This window comes from Daucus carota, chromosome 8 (assembly GCF_001625215.2).
Source record: "Daucus carota subsp. sativus chromosome 8, DH1 v3.0, whole genome shotgun sequence".
Lineage (NCBI taxonomy): Eukaryota > Viridiplantae > Streptophyta > Magnoliopsida > Apiales > Apiaceae > Daucus > Daucus carota.
This window is the reverse complement of record NC_030388.2, coordinates 14,375,467-14,392,749: the sequence shown is the minus strand read 5'-3', so window position 1 is coordinate 14,392,749 and position 17,283 is coordinate 14,375,467. Positions and strand designations below refer to the sequence as shown.

Below are 17,283 nucleotides of genomic sequence, written 5' to 3'. Positions count from 1 at the left end.
CTGATAAAATACTGTTAATAAGATCATATACTAACGAACATTATCAGATCCTGATGAATACTGATGAATTTACTAATACTGATGATATTCAAGTTCTGATTTAGTCAAGAGAAATATATCAAGTGGAACTTTAAATGATTAATGATAGTCATCGTATGAAAATTGATGAAGCATGGCAACCAAAGACAAGTGCTGTGAACACCAATGAAGAAATTTCATACATACTGCAGCTGAGGAAATCCCACAAAAACCTTCACTTCAAAGTAGTGAAGCTGATCAAGTCAATCCTCAGATCCCATAAGTACCTGCATCTCAAAGTGATGTAGCAGATCAAGATGAAGCTGGAGAAGCACACAAGAACCTGTTTCTCAAAGTGAGACAGAAGCTTATTAGCAAATTCCAGAGGCACATAAGAACCTGATTCTCAAACTGAACCAGCAGCCAGAACATGTATGAACAAGACATGAAGACAAAGACAGTTGATGAACAAAATTCAGAGACTGACGACACTTTAAACTTCTGGAATTAATATGTCAAAGGTACGTTACTAGATTCTCAGTTTGATTATAAATAGATCTTTGTTATCAAAGAAACCCCTATTTATATAACTGACCACTACCCTTCTTATCCACCTCTTATTTCTTTGATTTTGCTGAGAGACTGAGCATTTTCATGTGAGTTGTGTGAAAAACATCTAGTGAAAAGATTCAAGAGAGAAGCATGTGAACAAAAAGAATGAACAATAAAGAGTCAACATATCATACTAACCTTGCACAAAAACTATTTTTTTTTGTCAGAACACAGAAACTAATAACACTTAATATTAAAAACAACTAAGCAACTATATAATTTGAAACGGGAATTATAATTTGCTTAAGTTTGTGTAAGCTATTTGAATATTACTAAAACACAACTAGTTAATTTAGCCAAATACACAATTACAACACTTTGGAACATCAACTAGTTATTCCGCTACACTGCGCCCCACAACTAGTTATTCTGTCATGGCTGGTGTGATGATCAATAGTAATGAGGCAACTAAACTATGTAACAAATTCACACTACTTAGTATTTATTTTCTGATATAGACAACTCCGAAATCACACAACATCAGTGTGTTTGGCGACACCAAGTAGAACAAATTGGTGCCTGGCGTTGGAATACGACTGAACAACAAAACAGGAATATATATTTAGTTTCGGATGCATGAATTGATGATATCACGGACCAATCATCGACTAATTTTAAGGAAACAACATGAAAACATGAAATGGTTCACTAAATAAATCTCTCCCAGTGAAGTAAAAACAAGTTACAGTGAATGGATATACATTGCCATAATTTATTGTGGAAGAAAGCCTTAGTTTCTAGTTCATAAACTTAACTTTTTCGCTATTTTTCATGTTATTTGGCATATTGTTTGACAGGTCAATCTCTACATTTGTCTAGCCACAAAAATCTAATTAGTTAGTTAGAGCTAGTAGTATGCATATCCTGAGGTAACCACATAGTGATCAAGTGATCAGAGAACTACATATAAATCCATACCAATTATACCAAGTGATCAGAGAACACATTCATACCAATTAGCAACATATACTTCCTCATTCATACTCTGAAGCAACACTACATATTACTGCAACTTAATTAGAACTAATACTAACAATTTGTAACCACTGCTTCATATATAAATCCATATAGACATTTTAACAAACACATAAAACACATACATTGAAAATACATATAAAAACAACATATATAAATCAAATTGCAATTCCTTACATGAATGTAAAACTTACATTAAAATCCATTATATGAATTGAAGTTTTCTTAATATCAGTTTGAAGCAAAAGTTTTTCTCTCAAATGTACTTTGCCTGCTTGAAAAAGGAGCAACTTCTGTTAACTGCTAAGTTTGAATAGCGGGGATATATTAAAGTTATAAAAGCTACTTCGTGTAGCGTCTTATACTTATCTACAAAAGGAAAAACGCTACATCGTCTCACGTTTTAGGGATCTTTTTAAAAATACCCATCTGTAAAATTAGTTTTTTAAAAAGACTACCATCTTTTTCATTGTTTTTAAAAATACCTTTTCATAAATTTTTTTTTTCAAAAATACGATTTGCAACTTTTGCAACCTCATTTGCAACCTTGGGCGGCGCAGCCGTAAAAGTTGCAAATGAGGTTGCAAAAGTTGCAAATAAAAATGGAAAGTTGCAACTGTTGCAACTGCAATTGCAACTAGTTCAACTGAAAACTGTAAGTTGCAAATGAGGTTGCAAAAGTTGCAAAAGAGGTTGCAAATGAAGTTGCAACTGCAGTTGCAACTTTTGCAACGTTGCAACTGCAGTTGCAACTTCATTTGCAACCTCAGTTGCAACTAAATGCAACTGAAAACTATATATAGTTGCAAATGAGGTTGCAAAAGTTGCAAATGAGGTTGCAACTGCAGTTGCAACTTTTGCAACCGCAGTTGCAACTGAAAACTGTAAGTAACAACAGATGTATGGTGTGCCCCTGGCGGGGCCATTAGATTACAATAGAATCAACTGAATGCAACCATATGCAACTGAATACAACCATATATGCAATTACAAATCCTGATTTCAAGTTCCAGTTTTCAAATGTCATTTTCGACCTCATTTTCGGAATCGATATATATATATATATATATCGATTCCGAAAATGAGGTCGAAAATGACATTTGAAAACTGGAACTTGAAATCAGGTTGCAACACGGCTGGCGCCGCCTGTAGTTGCAAATGAGGTTGCAAAAGTTGCAAACAGTATTTTTGAAAAAAAAATTTTATGAAAAGGTATTTTTAAAAATAATTCTGGAAGGTAGTATTTTTGAAAACAATAAAAGAAAAGGTAGGTAGTTTTATAGATTTCCCCACGTTTTATCCTTTATATTTAATATTTAATATTATTTGTTTTTTTGTTTACTAATAGTTGAAATATTATAGCCTTTAAACGCTACTCGCAATAGCGTTTACCCGTAATATAAAACGCTACTTCTAAAACGTATTTACATGTTAATTTACATGTTAATCTCTTATCCAGGACATTAAATACCGAAATTGTGTTATTTGGGGGATTTTTTTTTTTTTTTTTTTTTTTTTTTTAGGAAATGCATATAAATAAAGTAATGGGCGTCCAGTACTTCTCTTTGACACTAACCAGCTAAAATTTGAATACAACCAAGCCCTCAATTCAATCGTCCCGGTTCTCAAAATCCAATCAACTTTCCCAAAGCGCGGTGTTGATTTACATACATACTGAAGCAACCCGATCAACAATCACACCACGGTGCGTATATTTTGAATCAGATAACCTCCTTTTTCTTTTTTGTTTTCAGTTACATATTTGTATATACACTGTCTTATTGCAGATGGATGACAAAGATAAACCCGAGGAATTAGAGAGTGGTTCGTTTATTGATGATGATGATTACTCTGATGATGATGATCAAGTTTCACAGTCCGATGATGATGATGTTAATCTTAAGGTATAGCTAAAAATAATCAATTTCTTGGATATCTGTATTTCAATTTTCGTGTTTATGTAAGCATTCATATGGAAGCCAAATTTTATCCTAATTACCCTAGAACCCTACTTTTATCACTTCAGTTGTAGTAAATTTATTTGTTTTGATGTACTACTTTTTACTGTCCCTGCAATTATCCAACTGTCGTTGTTCTTTTATGCCGTTAGTATTTAACCAACCATACGATGCCAATAAAAGGCTCTTGTTTGCTCAAAATAATAATATAGCGTAGATAATATATTTGTTTTTATAACTGTCATTTTGTTTATTGTACTGCCATCATTATAAAATATGTTTTAGTAATAAGCTATGGTACTTCATGTCATTGTTAGTTTCTTACTGCATTCTCTTATGCATTGATAACATGAAATAAATTAAAGGAGAGTCATAGATATGGAATAATATATATTGATGGGTTTGTGTGTACCATTTGACTGTAATATTGTTTCTGGGTTATTTAATTTAGGCTTCGTTCCATTCTTTTTCTTTTTCACTGTCATAGCATCAGGAGCCATTGACGGAGGAGGAAATAGAAGAGCTGATAGGAGAGCTCTTGGAAGTTGAGAGTAAGGTATTAATTCCCTCATCTTCTTTTCCTTGACAATATTTCTTATTTCTTCATCATTTCCTTTCATTCTCACAGTCTTAGCTTTAGGCTGCAGAGGCCCAAGAATCATTAGAAGACGAGACACTAGCAAAAGTAGAGGCTGAAGTAAGGGAAGAACTGAAACAATCATATAAAGGGGATGAAGTAAGTTGTTGAATTATGTTAATCCAATCTCCTTTTTACACAAGTGTTCATCATGGTGATTACTGACATATGGATTTTCTTAATAGCTGGAGAAGGCTGTTAGAGATGAAATAGAAGCTCTTAAAGGAGAGTGGGAAACTGTTCTTGATGATCTTGAAACTGATAGTGCTCACTTATTGGTATGCTTTTGTAATTTATATCAGCATTAACTTTCTTTCACACACACACACACACACACACACATTCTATGTCGACACAACACAAGGTAGTGTGCTATTAGCTTGTTAAATATTTGGTTCATGTGACTCTAAAGATTAGTTACATTGTGATTGCTAATAGATATTATATCCCTATATATTTTTAATTATGTGTAATGAAGATACTCTTGCATGCTATTACGGCTGTTGCATGTTGGGGGTAGTAAGAGCAAGACCAATGGTGTGCTATATCTTGTTTTATAACTATATTACAGAACAAAAATTAAAAATCACCACTCCAATGGTGTTCTATATCTCGTTTTAAAATAGAACAGTGCTATAGCTTGTTCAAAATATTGAAGAAAAGATAAATGGAGCTATAATTGCCAACACACCAAAAAGTGAAAATAATGGGGTCCTTGGTGTAAAATTAGCTTAAAAAGTTGAATTTGTAGTTTAAAGAGTGGGGTGCTTGGAGAATAATTTAAATTTGGAAGAAGATATATCACCAACCATTGGAGAGACATGTTAGTTTAGCATCAAAAATCACTTTTTGATGCTAAATTATAGCAATAGCTCCATCTATTTTAGCACAATCACTGGACTTGCTCTAATGACCCATTTTAGTGCAGTATTTTGGCTTTGTCGGGACTGATATATCAATGAAGTCGATACTGTTTTTCTTTGTGTAAGGTCACTTCAAAATCTTAAACTTATATCTCTATGTCAGAGGCTGAGCTCTAGGGGAACTACTAGGATTAGCGTCTATGTGGTGCATGTGGCAACTACAAATGGTTTTCAGTTAAACTTTTGTATTATATATACTTTGCATTATGAGTTCATCTCATTCGTGGTCTTCAGTAATTTAGTTGGTTAAGCTCTCGAACTTTTTAAGGCCGTGTTGTTGAAATTGAAGGCATGTTTAGGCAAGAGGTGCACTTGTGTTCCAACTTCGCCTTGACGTGACGTGAAATAAGTGTCATGCCTGGATGTCCAACAGTCTAGCAGGCGTCTCACAATGGCCAGACTATATTAAATGTATTATTACTTAAGTGGTACTTGTACTATATATATATGTATTCACATATATAAAATTAATTATGATTTAGACTTACTCTTACATGCATTAATTGTATTTTTCTTTGATGTAGAAGCAGATCATGTCCTGTTGGCTAATTATGAATATTTACACTTCAACTTTAGTGGACTTCATTCTCATTTTTACCTGTGATAAGGCCATGCATTGAATCTGTTTCGTGTTGCAAATTAAGGAATACAAGTGTTGCTTTCTTTCAGCTCTGGGTTCCATGCATTAATATTTTTTTATTCAAACTTTCTGTGATAGTTCATACCCTTTTCTTTTATAATATATCTGTATGTCCTTCTGCGGATGGGAGTGGGACATGCTCCTTTGCTACCATTTTCATAAATGTTTCTTTGAACAGGAACAACTCGAGGGTGCTGGTATTGAACTCCCAAGTCTGTATAAATGGATTGAAAGTCAGGCTCCGAGCAGTTGCAGCACAGAAACATGGAGAAAGAGGACTCACTGGGTTGGTTCACGAGTCACTGATGACGTTACTGAGATAATAGCTGATGCCGAGAAGTATCTCCAAATTCACAGACCTGTGAGAAAGTAAGCGAATGTGTGTAATCATATGGACAAAGCTACTTGTGAATGTCAAGGACTTTTCTGACCCAATATGTTTTCTTAATGTTGGATATATAAAGAAAGCTAGGCAAAGTTTTGGAGGAGGGTGCCAGCGGGTTTCTGGAAAAGAAAATTTCAAGCTGTGATGGGATTGAAGGTTTGGAAAAAACTTCAGATGTTGATTGGTCCTCTTTTAACAAAATAATTTCTTCGTCAGATAAAAGTACGTTATTTGGGAGCAGCCAATGGGCTTCGGTTTACCTGGCCAGTACTCCACAGCAAGCTGCCGAATTAGGAATAAAATTTCCTGGGGTGGATGAGGTGAAGTGTAACTTTTATGCTATTTGTATATCTTAAAACTATGATTGAACAGCTTAATACTTATTTGTATGCAGCAAACTTTTTAATTCATATCATAAACTTCATTTCAACTTCATATTTGGTTTAATAACTGTATGGTCATACGTCATATTCTATGTCACCTGCTTATGTTTGTGGGAGTCACAAGGTTCCAAGTGTTGGATTCTTCATTTTGGAAATATTATATTTTTTTCTTATATGGATGTAGTATAGGACAGGTGTGTAGTGTGGGCCTGCACGGAGTAGTGCAAGGAGTAATGCATGTTTGATCCATATGATCTATTTTAATGCTTACTTGAAAATGATTTTTGCTTACAGGTGGAGGAGATTGAAGATCTTGAAGGAAGCTCTGATTTTCTCATATTTGATGCAATAGTTAGTGAAAATATCAATCTTACTGCAGAACAAAGGAAAAATTATAAAAAGGTCTGTATATCAGAGGGATACTTTTATGAATGCCAATTTGTTAACATCTTCACATTAATCGAATCTTCTATCTTGTGCTTCACATAATGCCTAGTTATAAAGTATTGCTGCAATTGATAGAAGGGTTTAGTTTTTTCAGACAATTTACTCGGACTTGTTGATGATACCTTTGTGGGTCTAAAATGCTAATTGTGCAATGGGCTTTCTTGTAATTTTTTAGCTTGCTTTCTTACTCCTGTGCAAGTAAGAGTAGTTTTTTTTGGAGAGATGGAGGTTTGTTGTTAATGTTGCACATCTTGTTACTTGACTTCGGTATCTGTGCTTGACAAAGATGGAAGTTTTGTTTATTAGATGTTCCAGAATGACAAGTGTTGAGAGTAAATGAGAGTACAACGTCCATTTCTTTGACAGACAAAATAGTTGCAATTCTAGATTTTGTAGATTTCGTTTACTTTTTTTGTTCTCATTATAATTGGGTTTGTAGTCTACATCTGCCTACTAAGATACATACGTACGTTCGCACGTACGGACATACATACATACATACATACATACATACGTTCATATATACATAGAGGGTCTTTCTCCAATACAAACGTATAAAATAAAAACCAAAAACAAATTAATGTAATTACGGAGAATGAGAAGAGTTGTTGGATTCGGGGATAGACTCCGAGGTGGGCCTGGATGGGGCCTGGCTGAGTCGGAAAGGGGCCTAGTGGGACCAGGGTTGGTCTAAATTTGGGCTTTTGGGCTGTCTAAAGCATGTCCGAGGCTTTTTCAAAGTCTCGGTGAGGCTCTAGTGGGTCCTGGGTGGATTGAGTGGGACCAAGGATGGGTCTTGTGCGGGTGATGTCATATAGAGGGTGAGTAATGTCATATAAGGGATGGATGATGTCATTAAGGGGTGATTTCATTTGGTTTGTATTTAGTTTTTATTTTAGTGGTTTGTATTTGAGCAATTGCCTATACGTATATATTAAGTTTTTTCAAACTCCCATCTCTAGCTGTTTAGGTAACAAATATTTCTTTCCCTTTGATTATTTAGAATGCTAGGTCTGCCGTTCTTTCATTTATAGCATCAAAATAGAAGGTTTGGTATGCTGGGGGCCATTTCATAAAAAGCTGCTTTACAGCTTTACTCTCCCCTGGGTAGAGGTAATACTGCATACATCCTACCCTCCCTAGAGCCTACTCTAAGTGGGATAATTGGTTTTGTTTCTTTTCCCAATTCCTTCTGGTCAAAGGTCTCACAATATCGTGAGGTATAAAATTTTTTGATCTGAACATTCTTCAATAACTAAAGAAGCATAATCTTAATATTAATGGTTTCCATTAATGTTGCTAACCCATAAGAAGAAACCAATAGCACTCCCCCTTCTTCTGCCCAAAATTTTCTTCTAGATTCCCACCACGATTGGTTAGTCTTAAGTGTTGTTTGCCTTGATGGTTTAATCGGAATATATTTGAATCTTCTTGTCTTCATTTGCCTATGATGGTGTGGTGGGACAAGTTATATCTCATAGGGACGACAACTTTGGGTTACTGGTCAAATTCATGTCGGGTTTGTTGTAGTTTTAAATCAACCTGAACCCAAAATTGGTTGAAAATTTCAACCCTAACCAGACATCTTATGTACGTGGTCAATCTGAGAATGACTTGTTTTGACCTGAATTTATTAAATATTACCTGATTAGCACCAAGGCGGATGCCTGGTCATAATATATTTAATTTCTTAAAAATTCTTTTTTGATATATAATTTTAAGTGTATATATATATATATATAATATCATACAAAATTATTTAATATTACAATACTAATAATATATATCATATAAAATTATTTAATACTACAATAGCAATATATATCATATAAAATTACAATAAGTAAATTAAAATTTATTATAAATATCTTATATATTTTTGTTCATAAGTATTTACAATATGTGAAATATGTAAGTCGTTAATATATACTCCCGCCGTCCCACTCATTTCTATACGTTTTTTTTCACTGCTCGGCACACACTTTAATGCTCCCATAAAATATAGTTCCATAACTTATTCTTAAGATTTTTTTTCTGAATAAAAATTTAATATTTAAAATTTATAAGAATTTTTTTGAAATAAATTATAAAACTATACTTTACAAAGCATTAAAGTGCGCGCCGCGTCCTCGTCCCCCAATGTATACAATTCAGGGGGACGGAGGGAGTATTTATGTAAGGAAAATAATACTTATAAATAGAATAAATAGTAATAATGAATAATATTTGAAATAGATATTTTTTATAGTTAAGAATCGGAGATGAGAGAGGATTAGTGGGAGTTATAATTAAAAAGTGTAAGTTATGATGAGGGAGAATTAGTGGAGGTAATATTTAAAAGGAGTGAGAGAATAAATAAAATAAAGTTGGTGGAAGATGATGTCAGCAATTAAATGAGAGCATTACAGATCTTCGTTAATGATGCAAGCAATTAAATGAGAGCTTGACACATCAGTTTTGCTGAGGTAAACTGTTCTTTGTTTTAGTTATATGTTTGATGTGTATAAATTTATATTAATTTATAATATATCAAAAAAAATAGTATGGTAACTTAATGAGATAATATGTTAATAAATTCATTTGATAATATATAAATATATTACAAATCTAGGCAATTATGTAATATAAAATTTTATATACATGATAGTCCTCGTAAAATTTTACCCAACCTGAAGGCAACCCGAAACACAAAAACCCAACCATATTAAAGTAGAGAATTTGAATCGTATTTATAAATATACACGAATTTTTTCTATTTGTAGTGTTGGGATATGTATGAAAAGGACGATTTTATACATTAAAGCAGCAGAGAAACTGAATTCTCTTTGTGTGTGCGTGTGTGTAGTTCCTGGAAGAATGCATTATTTACACTTTGCATTGACAGGTTAAAGAGGAAGAAGATGTTTATGCTGATCGTAAACTTCAGTTGCGTCTAAAACGAAGAAGACAGAGAAACAGATGCAAACAGGTTCGGATACTGTTAAAATGTATTTCTTTAGTGTTGGAAATATATTGAGCTGAAAGGTTTGAGTTGCCCACTCATTGTTTTGTATAAATCGTCCATTATGAACCTTGTTCATACTTGTCAAGTTTCTTGCCTTTCAAAATGATTGTATTCTATTTTTTTTCCAAAATTCGGATACATTTGGTTTGTAATGTTGTTAAATAAATACTGCTTCTTATTAATATGGGAGATATAAGTGTTCCCCGATTCGATAGTAGGTACTGTGGTTGTCAGATACTCCCTCCATCCCACCCAAAATTTTAAATTTTGGTTAGGCAAGGAGGTTAAGAAATAAATAAAGCATGAGTGGAAAAGTAAGAAAAGTGAAGATAATGGTGGGACCGGTTGATATTTAATGTATAAAGTAAGTATAGTGAAAAAAAGTAGGTGGAGTAGTTGATTTGTATATTATAAAATCTTACTATATTTGGTAAATTTTGAAATGTAAAGACGGAGGGATTCTGTGGAATCAGATGTGAATGGGTACAGCTTTATTGTGTGTGGTGAATTTTAGGGGGCCAGTAGATTAGATTGATCTAATGGCTCAGATTAGTTTGTAGTTTGTATTTTACTTTTAGTTTGTATTTGATCACTAGCCTATATATATGTGTGTGTGTGTCTATATATATGTGTGTGTGTATGGTCATGTTCCTCTTAGAACCCTTAGCCTAAGAACTCTTAGAACTTATACCTCTTAGGTAGGTTAACTAAGATTCCGTAGCAGAACTCGCCCTTTTTTTTTTTTTTATAGTTTTGTATTCTTTAGTTGAACTTTGTATTTTGTGTTGAAATCATGAGATATTTTAACAATTGAATTTAAAGAGTCTTGGGTTCTGTAAGAGCATTTGCTTTTTTTAGTACTCCCTCCGTCCCTTTTTAGTTGTCACATTTGGCTTTGTGCCGGTCAAATTGACCAAAGTTTGACATAAGTTTATTAATATTTGATCAATTGAAAAAATAAAAAAAAATATGTCACCGGAAATAACTTTTAATCTACTTTAAGATGTAATTTTCAATTTTTTAAAATAATGAAAGAGTGACTTATAATCTTGGGTCAAAACTTAGTCAATTTGACCAACAAAAATAGAAATGTGACAACTAAAAAGGGACGGAGGGAGTAATAATTAGCGTTCTCGAGCAGAATTCGCTTTATTGTGTAGTATAAATGTGTTATTTACATATGGTTCAGGTGTTAAACATAACATTTTGTAGCAAAATTAGCCTTATTCTGTAGTATTAATATGATATTTACGTAGAGTGAGTTCAGGTGTAGAATTTTTCCTTATTTCTAGCATTACTTAGGGTTCTGCAGTAGAATTGCACATGCAAAATGTCGTGTTTATGTATTATATTTTGAAATTATTTTTGAACACACACAATGATGCAAAAAACATGTATTTAGATTTAGAGCCTGAAAGTCTATTTGGAATTTAGGGTTCTGCAGAAGAACCTTAGTGGTTCTAAGGTTCTATTTTAAGGATTGGTTCTAAGTCGGCTATATATATATATTCTTCATATACCGTACATCTTCATCATGCATTCACATTTCACCTGTATTATTTTAAGGCGTTAGGGTGAGTAGTAAGTATTCATTTTTATCTTTATAGTTATCCACATATACAGATATGCTGTCCTGACATGAATATTGCATTTTTCATCAACCAAAGTTTTGCACAGGAATTTTTTGCACATAACATTATTTTCGTGTTTAATCCCTTGTAATTGCGGTGGTACTTTAGCTCTCCTTCCTAATTCTCCTGTTTATTGAAACTCTTAGGAAGTTATTCCAGAAGCAGTTCCCTCTTGTAATAGACTGATAGAGAGGAGTGTAGACGATTTTGAGACCCGACAGGCTGCTTCATCGGAAAACTTTATCAAGGTTGATGTTACTAGTGAAACAGATATTTTTTGCAAGACAGCTTTGCTTGAAGTGCATGAAGCCAGGGGTTCTAAACGTCCACGCGACAATGACGGACTGAGTTCTGATTTACTAAACACTGATGACGTGAGTAATATGCTCAATGAACATATTCAACAAAATCTGCAGGGAGAAGAATGTAGTAGTGGTCTCGTTATTAGTCATGGAATGCAGAGTTTAAAAGGGGACTTTCTGTGCACTGCTTGTCATAAAGTAGCTATTGAAGTGCACCCACATCCCCTTTTAGATGTAATCATTTGTAGGGACTGCAAATCACTACTTGAAGCAAAGAATTGTGTGAAGGTATGAATCTTATATTTTTATCGAATAAGTTTCAGAAATAGAGTTATCACAAATTTCATGTAATACAATACCATATAGTCTCTATGTATTATATATTTATGGAGCATGCAAACCTTGAGGTTTTTTTTGGATGCTCATCTGAGACATGACCAAAACCATGTGCTTGTCTACACACGTCTCGTTTTTTTGCCTTCAGACATTTTCTGTAATAGGTTTAAGGCGATCTGAAATTGAATCAAGATATTCACATCATGAGATGACTGGGCTTTAACTATTGCCTCGGGCAAGTCTTGCGAGTCATTTCAGGGGCAGTATTCTCTGTTATATATGTATGTATATTATTGTATATATATAACTACCATATATTATGCAATATGTAGAAAACATGTTTGCTAGTTACTGTCTTTTCTTCATTACAGAAGCGGCAGGAGAAATCTGCATGTTATGTAGATTTCAGAAATTATTCTGTGATTCTTTCTGTACTTACTTATCATCTCATTTCAAGGTGTCTGAGACTAGTTATATTTTGTCCATCATGGTTTATCCCAAACGGAGAAAGAAATTGTTCAACTTGTTCTGGCACTGTCGTTTGATCTGAAAGCAATCTTTTATAGTTTTATTATTCTTGATAGTTTTAAACGAATTTGCAAGTATAATTGTTAAATAAACTGAATGGGAAAATTTATTATTTGGTTCAGGTTTTAGGGTTTTCTTTTCTTTCTTACATAAAATTTGTTTGAATATGATAGGATCCTGAGTGCTCAGAGTGCTATTGTGAATGGTGTGGACAGAAGAGTAACCTAATAAGTTGCAACTCCTGCAAATTATTAATATGTTCAACATGTATCAAGAGAAACCTTGGGGAGAAGTGCTTGTTTGAAGCCGAGGAATTTGGTTGGACTTGTTGCTGTTGCTCTCCAAGTATTTTGCAAGAACTGACTTCACAATTCGAACAAGCTATTATATCTAGAGATCTGATGGTTTCCAGCTCGGATGGTGATGAAGATGGCAATGCCGTAATCAGGTGCAGTAGTTTTTTCTTGCTACTTCTGAAACAATATATCAACTTTTACATATGATAATACTGGTTATCAAAGTGGTGGACCTTGACATAAATTTCCATAAGTTTATCTCTGGTTAATTAATCATGTAACTAAAACCTTAAATTTTCGTAAGAGGTTATATCCTTTCGTTGTATAAGCTGTTAAAGTACCCGCTTTTAAGAATTAAATAGAAATAGAAAGTGTCACACATAAAATATGTAATTTAATGAGAAAACAGCTTTTTAGTTTAAATGAGGCTTATGCTATCTGAATTGTCCAGGTTCTGTAATTCAAAGCACGCTTTATTGCCATTATAAATCTTCCATAAATCAATACGTGCCTTTTTGAGTGGGCGTGAGAAATTGAGAATCGCGAGCTCCTCACAACTTCTACATATGATTATACGGGGGTAATTGTTGCTAGACTCTAAAATTTTCACTAGTCTTCTTGAGGATCACATGAAATGTAGGGTTTGAACACTTGACTCTTTCCAAGTCTTCTTTTGATGGGACACATGAAATGTAGAAATGTAACACATGAAATATTTGCGAACTCTAGCGAAACTAGAACTATTACGATTATTACCTACAGAGTATTGTCTGATTTGTTCCATTTAATGTTACACCAACTTTTGGGTCTACACTTGTGTGACATGACTTGAAACTTAGGCACAACACGTGTTCAATGTAACCTTGGATAGAAATATAGGACAAAGGATTCTAAACGGCGCAAGGTTTTGATGAGGTGTGAGGCACAAAATGATTAAATCTAAAAATTTAAGGATTACTTTAGGAAAATATTCTAAAAACTATTTGAGTTGCTGCAAAATTAATGAAATTATCGGTTTAAGAAAGAAATGGAACATTTATCATGTTTTCAAAATTGAAAAGCTAATCATGATTTGATCTAGGAAAAGAATATCAACAACATGAAAAACAAATAAATAATTTATATTTAAAATTCAATTAATTAAAAATATATATCATAATTTTTTCTTCTCTAATTTCGTAGTAAATAACCGTATAACACTACATAGTGTATGTTGTAAACATGTGTATGCATGAGTACATATGAATGATGATGTAAATGTATGTATATAATTAGGCCAAATATGTAATTCCATAATAATGTTTACGGGTCCAAAGTCAACGTTTTAATTTACGTGAACTATGAACTACCATATACCTTGGTATTTAAAATATTATAATGTTTCATAATTTATAAAATGTACAAAAATATTTTTTATCATAAATTTATTGTGAAATCCTATTGTATGTATATAATGTTGGTATGTAATTGTTTGTATGTATGATTGTATAAGATTATAATTTTTTGTGTATGAGTATGTAATTTTAAGTACTCCCTCCGTCCCCTCCAATTCTTATCATTTAGAATGGAGTGTTCGGCACGCATTTTAGGACTCATATAAAATATTGTTCCATAGCTTATTTCTAAAATTTTCTTTTTCTGAATAAAAATCTAATGATTAAATTTTTATTCAGAAAAAGAAAATTATAAAAATAAGTTATAGAACTATATTTTATATGAGTCTTCGAATGCGTGCCGAGCCCTCCATTCCAAATGATAAGAATTGGAGGGGACGGAGGGAGTACATATTTAGGACTTATGTAATTTGAGTAAAAAGATTATGGGTTAGAAATTTTGTTATATCTGGCCTAAATTACATACTACCAGACGTATATCTCAAGTTTAGTTATTATAATAGTATGTATACAGTACAAATTTTCTTATATTAATATTCAAAGGAAAGTAGTTTTTAAGCTCTGCAAGTTCAAATGTTGTGATAAAGATACTCCTGCCGTCCCATCCTAATGTTTACATTTGCGTCGGGCACAGAGGTTAAGAAAATAGGTAAAGTAAGCGTGAAAAAGTAAGAAAAATAAGGATAGTGATGGGACTGATTGATATTTAATGTACAAAGTAAGTATAATGCAGAAAAGTAGTGGAGATAGTTGATTTTTTTATTATAAAATTTTACTATATTTGGTCAGTTTGGATATGTAAAGAATTGGATGGGACATCCCGAAAAGGAAAGTGTAATGAAATGGTTGGGACAAAGGGAGTACAATTGTAAGGTGTAATTGTACGCTGCGTTTGAACATTAAAAGGATCATGTATGTGTGCAAGTATGTGTGGGTATGTATTTAAGTTTAAAAGATTTAACTTGTGAGCTTCAATTTAAGGAAGTGCAAAGAGGTCAACTTCGAATATAAAAGTGGCGACTTTTATTGATTTTAGCATTATCATTATTTTTTGCTATGATGTCTGATATGTTATACTTGTCTATTAAGGATGAGATGTGCTAATAAGGATAGTGTTTTCCATATATTAATATTAATAATAATACTAAGATGCGACTTATCTGTTATTTGATATATATTTATATAAAGTTTTAAAATAGTTGGGCCTTGACAATGTATTTAAATCAGAGTAGTCAAACATATTTTAATTTGATTATGTTTTTAATCGGAATAGATTGCTAAAACGTTTAGGGGCCGTTTGGTTTGCCTTGGGAAAACGGAATGGAATGCAAGAGGGGAATTAAAAGAAAGGAAAGGAATGATACTCAATTGTTTTACTTGTCTGATTTTGGTTTAGAAACAGAATAAAAAGTTATATGATTATTTTTATATCTGATTATTCGAATATTATATAACTACAAAAGAGTCAAATATATTTATGTTTATAACAATATAGTTTATTTATATTTTTATAAATTAATATAGTTTATTATTTAAAAGTGTCATTTATATTTTTGATAATTTGACATATAAATCATATCAAAATTATTTTTCATTTACAAAACTGAATTAATTTATTTTTTATTTTTAAAAATATTTTACACATTATTTTTTATTTTTAGTGATTTTAGGCATAAATTTTAAATGAAAAAGTAAAATAATTAGGAAAGGGAAAGCAAATACTAATTGGCTAGGAAGCAATGGTTCGGGTTTTGGAGTGCGTGGTATGCGTGATATGGGGATACTAGAATTAGGCAAATTTAAAAATACGAGAACTCGGGTGCGGGGGGATTCGACAATTATTAATATATCAAAAATATATATTATGCACGTGTTTCGAGAGTTATATTTATTCTTAAACCATATATTCAAATAAATATGTTCATTATCCTTAACTATTTACATTATAATTATTTGATAACACCATTCTTGCATTATAAAGTTAAGTGATAAAGTATTCGATTAATTACATAATTAAATATTAACAAGAATCCCCGAGCACCCAAGAATCATCAAAAATCAAGTGTGCGGCGGGTGAGCGAGAACGCTTTCTAGCTAGTTTGGGGGGTGGAGGATAAGGAGGGATATTGGGCAAACCTAAAACTAAAAAGGGTCAAAGGGAATGACAGTTTTAATGAAACAAACAAAAACAAAGGGAATATGTTTAATTGTTTCCCTTTCCCTTTGTTAGTTACCCCCAACCCACGAGGATCATGATAATTAAAAGCCTAATGTATGTAATAAATTATAGTTAATAATTAAAATAAGATAAATATAATAATAGATTTTGTATGTATGCTTAGAACTATTAATATAAATATCTAATTTTAATATTTTGTGACGGGAGCGAGTTTTCTTGTTTATTGGTTTTTTTAATCTACCACGCAAGCAGAAATGAATAAATGCTCCTATGCACAGGGACGGAGCCAGGCTGGGGGCAGTGGGGGTATTTGCCCCCAGCAGGATCTGTAGCACTTATTCATTTTTACTATAAAATTTTAGCATTAGATGTGTTGCCCCCATGGTTGGAGCATGGGATTATGGCTAGCTGAACCAGAGTTCGATTCCTACCTACCGAAAATTTGTTTTTGAACTAAAGCTCAGCTGGCCACTTGCAAGAACAGCTCCCCTGTTTAACAAAACAGTGCTCCTGCCCTCCCTGTTTTCCAAAACAAACCCCCCTCTTTCACATACTTACCTCTTCTACAAAGTAGCATATTTTTTTTGCCCCCCTATCATGATAAACCTGGCTCCGTCCCTGCCTATGCATGGTAC

General features: G+C 32.8%; 1 protein-coding gene across 1 annotated transcript in view; it reads left to right on the top strand.

Annotated features, from left to right (window-relative positions):
• Nucleotides 1-3,172: 3,172 nt before the first annotated feature.
• Nucleotides 3,173-17,283, top strand: part of LOC108199357 (protein CHROMATIN REMODELING 20) — a 37,271-nt gene continuing 23,160 nt past the window's right edge. The window contains exons 1-11 of the mRNA XM_017367140.2: nt 3,173-3,310; nt 3,393-3,509; nt 4,051-4,119; nt 4,204-4,299; nt 4,386-4,478; nt 5,942-6,132; nt 6,228-6,468; nt 6,826-6,933; nt 9,863-9,946; nt 11,760-12,203; nt 12,953-13,227. Of these exons, the coding sequence (XP_017222629.1) occupies nt 3,393-3,509; nt 4,051-4,119; nt 4,204-4,299; nt 4,386-4,478; nt 5,942-6,132; nt 6,228-6,468; nt 6,826-6,933; nt 9,863-9,946; nt 11,760-12,203; nt 12,953-13,227 (1,718 nt within the window). The 5' untranslated portion in view covers nt 3,173-3,310. The remainder of the gene's footprint in view (nt 3,311-3,392; nt 3,510-4,050; nt 4,120-4,203; nt 4,300-4,385; nt 4,479-5,941; nt 6,133-6,227; nt 6,469-6,825; nt 6,934-9,862; nt 9,947-11,759; nt 12,204-12,952; nt 13,228-17,283) is intronic.